Here is a 10,761-nt window from a genome sequence, read left to right as displayed (position 1 = left end):
TTTTTTTTTAAATGAGCCTGTCCCAGCCGTGCTGACTGGGCACGGCTGGGGCAGGCAGTAAAAAAAAAAAAGCCTAGGGCCCGTGTTAGTTGCAAACTTGCAATACATTGCGTTGTTGTGCCTAGTAGGTGGGGTTACAGGAGCAAGAAAGACTTTGCATTATTCTTTTACTGGTGGTGATTCATTCCTACACATTTATATGTCTTCCCTTAATTAACTTGCAATTTTTTCAGGGATCTGTTTGGATTCAGCATTTTTCGAAAAATAATTTATTCATTTACAATGCTACGGTAATATACAAAAAAAACTCAAAAAATACAATATCCAAATAATATATCAAAAATAACTCCAAATATATAAATATATACATTAATATATATTTTGTATATTTGGAGTTATTTTTGATATATTCTTTGGATTTTATATTTATATAAACTCCAAAAATACTCCTATATAAAATATTTTTTATATTTATATAAACTCCAAAAATACTCCTATATAAAATATTTTTTATATTTATATAAACTCCAAAAAATACTCCAAATATTTTTTATATATAATATTTATATATAAATATATACATTAATATATATTTTGTATATTTAGAGTTATTTTTGATATATTATTTAGATATTGTATTTTTGGAGTTTTTTTTGTATATTACCGTAACATTGTAAATGAAAAAATTATTTTTCGAAAAATGCTGAATCCAAACAGATCCCTGAAAAAATTGCAAGCTAATTAAGGGAAGACATATAAATGTGTAGGAATGAATCACCAGTAAAAGAATAATGCAAAGTCTTTCTTGCTCCTGTAACCTCACCTACTAGGCGCACTAGTAGTTACAGCAGCTAATGCACAACAACGCAATGTATTGCAAGTTTGCAACTAACACGGGCCCCTAGGCTTTTTTTTTTTTTACTGCCTGCCCCAGCCGTGCCCAGTCAGCACGGCTGGGACAGGCTCATTTAAAAAAAAAATTTGTGGGCCGCTGACCCACTGACATGTTTGCAGAGTTTCTGCAAAATTCATTCCGCGGCCGTGCTGAGTCAGCACGGCCGGTATAGAATTAGAAATTAAGTGTGTCAGAAATATATTTGTGCGATGTTTTTTTTTTTGGCATATATTCTAAGCAATTAGCCCTCCTTTCCCCGATAACACCAAACTCATCTCTCTCCCTATTTATGGGTTATAGGTTATCTTGCTTGACTATGACACAAGCAAAACAAGGAAATGTTTGTGCTAAAACCTAAACCACCCCTGCAATTCAGAATATACTAATTTGGCGTAAAAGAAAACTGTGATGATTTCCGAACATAATAGTCAAGCTGGCGTAGCGTTTCTACTGTCAGCCAGTACGGTGTTGAAGTTAAAATAAAGTTAAATTAAAAACTATTTGAATGTTAGTATGGTACATTTATATGGTAAATAAATTAGAATTGCTTAACCATTTAGAAAAAAAAATCATAAATAAAACACGCAACCAAAAAATCAAAAGAGTCAAGCAAATTGTTATTAACACTTTCCTCATTCCGAATTCTAAACCTTTTTATTTATTATTTCAATTACAGATTGATCACAAGGGGTGTTATCAATAAACTGAAAAAAAAAAGAACTAAAGAATCTTTCTGCCAAATTTTTTAAGAGGTGAGAAAATCAAGAGTAATTAATGAATTGCCAATAAAAGCGAATAATTCGCAAATATGGAGTTGCACGCACGACTCCATTGCATGCGAGACATTCGTCCGCCAAACCTATAACTGATAAAGCTGTCGAAGCCTCGCTCGTCATCCGGTCCACCCAGCCGTCAGACCCCCGCTCGGTTCTTGCAACATGATGCCATTTTTCCTCCTCAAGCTCCAACTTCCAATTTCGCCTCCTCTCCCGCAAAAGTTTTCCTCCGATGACTCTACGTAGCTTCTTTAATCGACTAGGTTGTCTTTTATATTTGCGATTTCTTACCCTGCCCCCAAATTTTTGGTTCTCTCGTCTCGTCCACCGTTGAGAATGGCGGCGGCGGCGGCGGCGGCCAAGGATCCGTCCTCTGCGGAAACAAACTCCGAGGCTCTTTCCGACGAAGACATAGAGTACGAAGAAATTGAGGAGGAGATTGAGGTGGAAGAGGAAATTGAAGTTGAAGAAGAGGAAGAAGAGGTCGAGGAAGAAGTCGAAGAAGAGGTCGAGGAAGAAGTCGAGGAGGAAGTAGTAGGAGGAGGAGATATCAAAGGAGAAGTAGATGATGATATTGATAAAGAATTTGGTGAAGAGTTAACTCCAAGTAATCAAGTAAATGATCAAAATGGTCAGTCTTTTCTCCTCTGTCCTTTCAACGTATGATCCTAATTTACTGGGTTAATAGTAAATTTATTTGCTTAGTGATTGGTGATTCTGTGATAATAGGATTTTGTTGAATTTTGGGTGGGTTGTTCTTGTATTTATCTTTTTATTCATCTAAATTTTACTCATGTAGTTGTATGACGTTGTATTATATTGTCAGTGGCTATCATTCTGTTTCCTTATGATTTTCATTTTTGAATTACATTCGACATCGTCTTATCGTCTTTGCTGGTCAGGATTTGATTCATTAGTTGATTCATGACGAGCATTGGCTTGAAGCGTATATATTCTGTTAGTTGTTATTAGAAGGTTACGGATGTTTGCCGACTGACTGTATGTGAATGTATTCACTTTCCATTGACTAATTTTTTGTCAGAATGCAGGAATTGGTTATTTGCACATTCTGATTCTATTGACTAATTTTTCATCAAAATGCAAGAATTGGAGCACTCAGTTGTCAGAAATGATATCTAACATTAGTTCAATCTGACTGTGGTTTATCATAAGGGACTATTTTTAATCATATAAAATTTGCAAGGCAATTGACTTAATAAATTATTAATTAGGTGTTCAATCCTGTAATGAAATTTGGAGAGAAAATGCACATTGAAACAGTTAAGGAGAACATAAATTGCTCAAACTGGATGAGATGCAACTAGTTCATTTCTATGTTTGCGCGGCACATATTGGTCTGTTCACATTCCCTGTTACGTGTTTCCCTTCATAAGTATGGATTTTGAGTGACCATCTTTTTCCATCATGTCTTGCCCCGCTGTTGTTATATTGTAGGATTAATGACCCTTTTAAGCATCCCTTGGCATAGTTGCTCTTTACACATGCTTGGATGTTTGGTTGCTGTCCCAATGTCCATAATTGCATGTGAAATTTGTCCAGCCCTGAGCCAAAGCCTAGAACTAGCCTTGTGCTGGACTTATCTGTCGTTTGCAATGGGATTTACAAATTTCAAGTGGATGTCTTGAATCAGAGTTGAGCTAATTCAAAGTGCTATAGATTCCAGGGCCTTGGGGAACTTATACTTCAAGACAAAATGAGACACGCATATGTGGATTTTAAGGTTGTTTAGTGATCGGTTATCCTCTTTTAGTGGTGAAGGTTTGATTTCAACTATGAAGGATGAAGCTGGAAACTCATTTGTCAGTTGCATTTATCTATATGCAAGAATGATATAGAAGATTAGAACAGGGCGTACTTTATGTATAAATTGTAGGGTTTGGCTTTTTTTCTAAAAGCAGAAGAGATTAGTCTTGGACATAGAAGTAAAGCTTGTCAGAGTTAGAAATGGTATTTGCTTTAGCGTTTTAGTTTTGCAGACATTTGGAAGATGAGTGAGAGTACTTCATAGAATGCTTCTGTGAAGCTTCTTCAGTTAGTTCATATTAGATGGCATCTTAGAACTCAATGTTTACTCATTTGGGGTACAATGTACGTCCTTCATTTTTCCAGAAGAAAGGTTGATGGAGTAAAATAGTTTGGATGATTGATGCTACAAGTCTGGAGAGGTGACTTTTATATTTTCTCTTATTTATGTCTGGTGCAATTGTAGATATAGTTAAGAGTGGTCAAACGAAAGATCATTTGGAGCAAACATTTTCCTGTAGTGTTGACTGAGATTATATAAACTTAATGCATTGAGAACCTATAATTATGTTATTGTTTTAAGAGCAGAATTTGACCATTTCATGCTTCCAAGTCAAGCAAAAGCATTGTGGATTGTTATACTCATGAAATTGTGCAAAGTACTTTCAAAGAATACAGTGATAGAGAAACATGATCTTTGGTTGGACCCCTTTTTGATCTGGGGGAACACACTGTTGGTTATGTGCTGCAGAAATAATTCCCAAGATGCTCACGGTAGCTCAGATCTTTTAGATGAAGGGGTGTGAAGAGGTGTGAGACAGTTATGATCAGGTGTCCACAGCACATTGACAAGATAAAGATACTACATCAAAAGAGGGGGTGTTCAATGTGTGTTACCTTTAGATGTGTGGGTACTTGGCTGATAAAGCTTGACATAAGACAAGCGATAAGTTCGGTGTAAGAGTGAGTGAAGTTGTAGCTATTTTCAATGAAGGATCAAAGATGGATCATAATGCAGGCAAATAGGTTTGACTTTCATTTAGCTATGCATGTCTGCCACAATTTGGGTTAAATTTTCTAAAATAGGATAGGACCAACAGAATCATATTCTAAATGGGAAAATGTGGGCTTGACTTGGGATTCCTATGAGAGCATTTACTTGTTATTGTTTCACTTTACTTTGGGTTAAAGTAAATTGTGGAAAATAGATTAAACTTTCATTTAGTTACACATGCCCGTGATAATTTGGGTTAAATGGAGTCGATTAATAGGGTATGGGCCAAAAATGAGATAGGACCAACACAGTCATATTTGAAATGGGAAATCTGGGCTTAGCTTGAGATTCCTATGAGAGCATTTATTTTTTATATTTTTGTTATTTTTTCACTTAACGATTTATTTTATTTTGTCTCTTTTCCTTCTCATCCGACTGAAGGTTTGTTGCTTGCATCAACCTCTTTTCTTATTGAAGTCGTCCTTAAGCTTTGTCATAACGACAAGCATAATCCCACAAAAATGTAAGTGGCAAGTGGAGCTAGAAGCGCCCACTGAAAATGTTAAAATCATACAAAAAGCGAGTGGAGCTAGAAGTGGCAGCTCCATCATCCAATCGCACTATCAATACAAATTCAAAAGAATCGAACAAAACGTCCTTCTCATCCTCAAGAACAGGGGGTGTAAGTGAAAGGAGCTTCTAGTGAGTACCTCAGCTTGACTCCATTTTATCAAAACACAAGGTAGAGCATAAGCTGCTCAAGTAGCAAATGAAGTTGAGCTCAAACTCCACAATTGAATGCACGAGGGCTAGTGAGCCTAATCGAGCTTTTATCATAATTATTTTTTCTTTTTACAAAATTACTTCCAAGCCTTTTTAGAAGAAACCTTGAGTCTCTTATTTCTTTTGTAGCCACTGCCCAACTCTAGTGATTAATCTATTTTGTCGTCAGTCATCCCTCTTTCCCGCTCTTCTTCACTAACAATTTTCATCACTCCCTCTCTGCCATCTCTCTCTGTCAAGGCCTTCCTCAGCTTTCAATAATCAAACGCATAACCATCATGTTAATAATTAAATATGAGTTACTTTGCGGATTATTGAAAAGAAGAAAGCGAATCTTTTAATGTGAGACAGAGATGGTGGAAATTTGTGCCAAAGTTATGCCATGGTATCCTTTCCAATGAGATGTTGTAGATTTGTCTGAGGGGTTTGAATATATTGCTAATTCGCTATAAAGGATAAGGATTAAAAATAAAGAAAAAGTAAGGTAAGCAAAAATGGAGTATTAATGAAACACGGTGATACCATGTTTTAGAGAAATTAGATGCATGGATATATGGGTGGTGACAATATGGCACTTAGCCCACACTGCTAGCGCCCATATTAGTCCCATGACAAATATGAGACTATTTGGCTGTAATCCATATTTTTCAATTCCACATAAATTTCCATGTGAATCACCCATCTGGCCCATTTGCCATTGTGTGCATGTACATAATAATTAATTTCCCAGCACAAGTCCCCTCCTTCTTGCCCATCTATATAAATACGCACACATTTAGTAATCTGCATTAGGTAGATGGCCAAGGTGCGAGGGACTCGCGCGAAGAATTAAATTTACACACATAAGCTAATTGATGGGACTAGCATAGAGGATATCCTCAGACAAACATGTACACTTGTATAATTTATTCCTCAGAAATGGGCAGATGGATGGGACTTGCGCGGGAAGTTAAGACTGGAAAGTAAGAGCTAATTCCCAAGGAGTCACATATTTGTTGTAGGACTAATAAGGGGAGGTGTATATGTTGAGTCAAGGCTCCTTAATGTAACTTCTTTCTAGCTTATCCATGAAAGAGGGAGTAGAGGTTCCTCAATTGTCTGTATTTTATGTTATCAATGGAGTTTTTCCAGATTTGTAATCTCTCATAGTGCTGTGGTGACCCTTCTCATTCTGGATAGTAGTTCCTTACAACTAATGAGGTGAAAAGAAATGTATAGAAAGTTAAATGGTCAGTTTAGGTTGGATGGTTTTAACTGCTCTATACTCTAATATAATGAAATGTCTAGTGAAATTGGAAGAAATCTAGGCATCATTCCCAAGAGATAGCTGCATCACGAACTCCTATTCTCTGAAGAAATATTCTTCACCTGTCTCAAAGATGTCAGTAGGATGATAGAAGTACATAAGTAGTTTCCCAAACTTTCTTGATAAACCATATGTACTTCTGGACTCCAATTTGGGCACACTCCATAGACTAAAGTGTGCAATATTGCATGCTTTATGGAGATTATAGAATTATCTCTAGCATGAGATAAGGTACGGGTAAAAGTTTTTTGTAATATTATTAGATACTGCTAGATATTTGCCAACTCAAGTTTTTGCATCATAGCAATTTGAAAGTAGATATTCTTTGGGTCCCTTTTTTGGATCTCTTCAGGCTGCCTTGGCCCTTAATTGCTACCTCACAGACAGTTTTTTATGCCAGAAAAACTGCATGAATATTATATAGCTGTAGTTTGTGTTGGTTTAGATGACTAAGTTGTAATTCCTATAAGATGAATTGTATCCTTTTGGGGCCTGCTTGGATGATCTTTTGTATCCATCTGGATGTATATCATCCTTTTCTCTTTGTTGAAATTTCTATAGAACATAAGCTGTTTGGACGTAAAGTGAGCTAACGCCACTAGAAATAAACTCATTGAAAAGAAATCAGGAGTACGAAGGTTCTAGCATTTGAGGAGTAGATGCCTGGATCTCCTTTTAGAATTGGGTGCGTGGTTAATGTACTTATTTGAGACTTGAAAATTCTGAGAAAGATTGGAGTCAGGTTTCGTGATTTTTCACTGTAGATGGGCACTCTGATCTTTCTGGCAGAAATTTGACCTCTGAATTCTATTTGAACGAGAAGAAGCATTTTCTGCTTAGTTGCTCTGTTTATGTTTCATGCTCACGTTGAGTCAGCAGATTCATCCCCTTGTAATGTTCTCTAGGAGCTCTACTTTTCTATAATGGAATTAGTTTGTCAGAGCAGATGGCTGGTGTGCTTCGTTTGTTGATGTTCTGTTTCTTCATTTTAGATACTGGCCAAGTTATTGAGCCTGATTGCAATGAGGATCACTTCATACCAGGTTTTGCCACTCCAGGAATATCAGTGGCAAATCTACTGCCAGATACTCATGTTGATCAAGGCTGTGCTGGTGATTACAGGATTTCTGGGTCGAGTGTGACAACTCATAATGAGGAACCTCATGTTGATGGTGAGGATTTTTAGCATCATAATGAATTTTAGGGAGTTCCCACAAGTTTTATGATGCTTCCTTATCATATATTGCTTCTAGAGTTCTACCATAAGAACTGCTGGTTCAAAAATCGTTGTGGGCCCTTGCAGGAAAATTATTTTTTATGGACCATAATAATGGAGCTTCACCATGTGACAAGTGGGGGAGGAGTGGTGATTCTACTAGGCTGCCCGTTCACGAATTGGATGCTGCAATCTCACTTATTGATACTGAAAGTAAGAAGGACAATGAGGATCCCTATTTCGAGAAAGGAACTTATGACATCTCTGGGAAAGATTCAAAAGGAGAGGCTCCAAGGTCAAATAATGCTAGTGTAAACTTGTGTTGGGTTTTAACTTTATAGTTGAGTCTTGTCTTTGTTCTGTCCTGGCTTGGAGCCAGCACTGATTCCTCCTAGAATTTTCAGGATTAGGCCAAGAAGTTCATCTCCTGAATCCGTGTTGAATGATGGAAATAAACGACAAGCAGTTGTTTGTGATTTTTTTGCTAAGGGCTGGTGCATCAAAGGGAATTCTTGTAGATTTCTACACATAAAAGGAGGAGCGGCTATTAGTAGTCACGATAAAGAAGGAACTGTGGATGCTGCAGCAAAGAAAAGTGAACTCCCAGACAAGAAAGGTAATTTATATGTTGTTGTGGTGTGTGAGGATGCTTATATTATCACGTTATTTTCCTTAGGATTCCTTAGTCTTTGTTGATAAACAACTAAAAGATTAAGGCTGCATGATTTTCTTTATATGGCAGCTTCTTCAGTTCAGCTCACACCACATGGTGGAGAAAGCCCAAACAAGAGGAGTGAGACTAAGGAGTTGCCTTTACTTAAAGATGATCGATTGGTGCTCTCTTCCCAAGATTTTGGGCGACCCTCTTCCCAAGATTTTGGGCGACAAATGAACAGGGAGGAATATCTTGGCTATGGTTCGTCCATGGCCAAAGGCAACTCTCTTCATGGAACTTTCTCGAGAAGTTATGCTAGAACCTTAGAAACTTATGGGAGCACAATAGGTACCCCTCACAGTACAAGTTTGGAAGAAATGACTTGTACAAGAAGCAACTTTTTGGCAACTGACCACAGTTTCTCTTCCCTTCATAGGTCTCCTTTGTCTTTCGCTTACCCCTCTTGGAATACAGATTCACTGAGCACTCAAAAGCAGTTAGGGAGTGGTCAAGGGGATTATGCTTCTAGATCTGCTTCTGTCCAACGAAGCTCTTCACCTTTTTCTGGTTCTGAATCAGAAAATGTCTCTCAAACTAATGCTGTTAATGATAAGCAATGCTCGGCCAGGTCTAAGACCAAGACACTTTATGATTGGGAACCATCTGTTCCTTTTCGACCCTCATTTTTTATGACTAGGCACTTATTGTCTTCAGCAAGCCTATATGATCCCATACGTGATAGCGTTGAGCAAGCCAGCTCAGTTGTTGGACACTCAAAAATTTCACAATCTGGTAAGGAAGCTTCAGTACTTGGAGCACACGTGCAGGCAGATGCTGATTCATTTCCAACAGGAACTCTTGGTACAGAATGTAGTTCCAACAAATATTCAGTTCTTTTTTCTGCCAAAAACTTTTCTAGTAAAGATTCTACAGCAGAAGCAAAAGAATCTGTTGGTACTCAATCGCAAAATAAAAAATCTTTTCTGAAGGAAGAGAGGTTTTTGGACAATGAATGTGTCAGAGATGTCATGGAAGCAGATCAAATGCCTATTGATTGTGGTTCAAAGTCAGTAAGCAGTGGGCGACATAGGACGGAAAGTAAAGAAGAGATGTCTAGACAAATGATTGAAGCTGATGCTGATCTTAAAGTAGAGGAATCAAGAGCGTTGAAAAATTTTCATGCATCACTTGTGGAAGTTGTGAAAGAACTCTTGAAGCCAAGTTGGCATAAGGGTGTTCTGAGCAAGGATGCTCACAAAATCATAGTTAAAAAAGCAGTAGAGAAGGTCCTTAGCACGTTACAACCTCACCAGGTCCCAAGTACTTCAGAGTCAGTGAAGCAATATCTTTCTTTATCTCAAACAAAACTTGCCAAGCTTGTCGAGGTGAGTGTGGGAGTGATGATGTATTTGGTTAGAATGTCACTGAAAAATATATTCACTTTTATAGTTATTAATACTTAGATGTGTTAACTGCAGGGATATGTTGATAAGTATCGAAAATCTTCACTTGGCTGACTAGCTGCTCTCACTTTTACTTTATGGATGTTGGTGAACTCTTTGTTTGGAGGCTTTCTTTTTGTCAAAATTTTAACAGCTGGATAAGAGCTGTAAAATGGAGGTCATAATCAGACATGTTTTCATGGACAAACTTGTTCTCCTTGTACATTCAAGTAGTTGTCGTTGGTACATCTTTTCTTAGTTATTGTTTTCTAATCCAACAGCTTGGACCGAATTGTGAACCTGAAATTCTTGATAATAAGGTTTCTCATTATCTGGATGCTTGATGCAAGTTGTTTTACATCTTTGTAGATTGTAGTTATATGGCAACAACTACTTTTTTATTTACTGCACACCAGAAAGTATGAAAAAATAAGTAACAGTATCTATTACACCTTTGGTAGACGTGACCAAAGTTGCTAAGATTGTCTCCTAGCACTGACTCAGTTATTGTATGCTTTTGCTACTTTTTCATTTACGCAACCTAAATCTGCAGTATGAAGGCTTTACTAAGTGAACCTTTGGTAAACGAATTTACATTTACTAAACGAATAATGTCAGTGGAGAGGTTTCTTACAGTTCCACTGACCTTCCTTGAACTTTCAAAAATATCAGGTACCTTACCTGTGAGCCATATGGGCTCCTATGTCAACATCAATACTGATAAATTGACTCTTATATCCTCATTGGTCATGGTTGTCCCCTATTGTTTACAGCCTCGAAGTTAAACTGAAGATAATTTTGGCATCATTCTTAACATAAATGCCATCACAAATTTGGTGTAAGTGTAGGCTCTTGAAACTGTTATGTACCTAGGCATGGATGAGCTCTGTCCTATATTTCCTTGCAGATCTGCGAGTTGTCGATCTAGAG

The 10,761-nt window shown here is 37.3% G+C and overlaps 1 protein-coding gene across 2 annotated transcripts; it reads left to right on the top strand.

Annotated features, from left to right (window-relative positions):
* The first annotated feature begins 1,713 nt into the window (after positions 1-1,713).
* On the top strand, positions 1,714-10,168 carry LOC113726047 (protein FRIGIDA-ESSENTIAL 1). Of its 2 annotated transcripts, none has more exons than XM_027249529.2 (6): positions 1,714-2,302; positions 7,562-7,690; positions 7,822-8,029; positions 8,139-8,350; positions 8,477-9,774; positions 9,868-10,168. In XM_027249529.2, exons 1-6 carry the CDS (start codon positions 2,008-2,010, stop codon positions 9,904-9,906), a joined length of 2,181 nt encoding a protein of 726 aa, XP_027105330.1. In that variant the 5' UTR covers positions 1,714-2,007; the 3' UTR covers positions 9,907-10,168. The 2 variants fall into 2 exon arrangements, with proteins under 2 accessions (XP_027105330.1, XP_027105325.1); XM_027249524.2 differs by having other exon boundaries at positions 7,511-7,690.
* Positions 10,169-10,761: the final 593 nt, after the last annotated feature.

This window comes from Coffea arabica, chromosome 2c (genome assembly GCF_036785885.1).
Source record: "Coffea arabica cultivar ET-39 chromosome 2c, Coffea Arabica ET-39 HiFi, whole genome shotgun sequence".
Lineage (NCBI taxonomy): Eukaryota > Viridiplantae > Streptophyta > Magnoliopsida > Gentianales > Rubiaceae > Coffea > Coffea arabica.
This window is presented reverse-complemented; position numbering and strand designations above follow the sequence as displayed.

Excerpts from the sequence above, each read along its gene's own strand:
- LOC113726047 (XM_027249524.2), top strand. The coding sequence starts at position 2,008 with ATGGCGGCGGCGGCGGCGGCGGCCAAGGATCCGTCCTCTGCGGAAACA. Across the intron at positions 2,303-7,510 it reads TCAAGTAAATGATCAAAATG|ATACTGGCCAAGTTATTGAG; the intron begins GTCAGTCTTTTC and ends TCTTCATTTTAG. Across the intron at positions 8,030-8,138 it reads TCAAAAGGAGAGGCTCCAAG|GATTAGGCCAAGAAGTTCAT; the intron begins GTCAAATAATGC and ends TAGAATTTTCAG.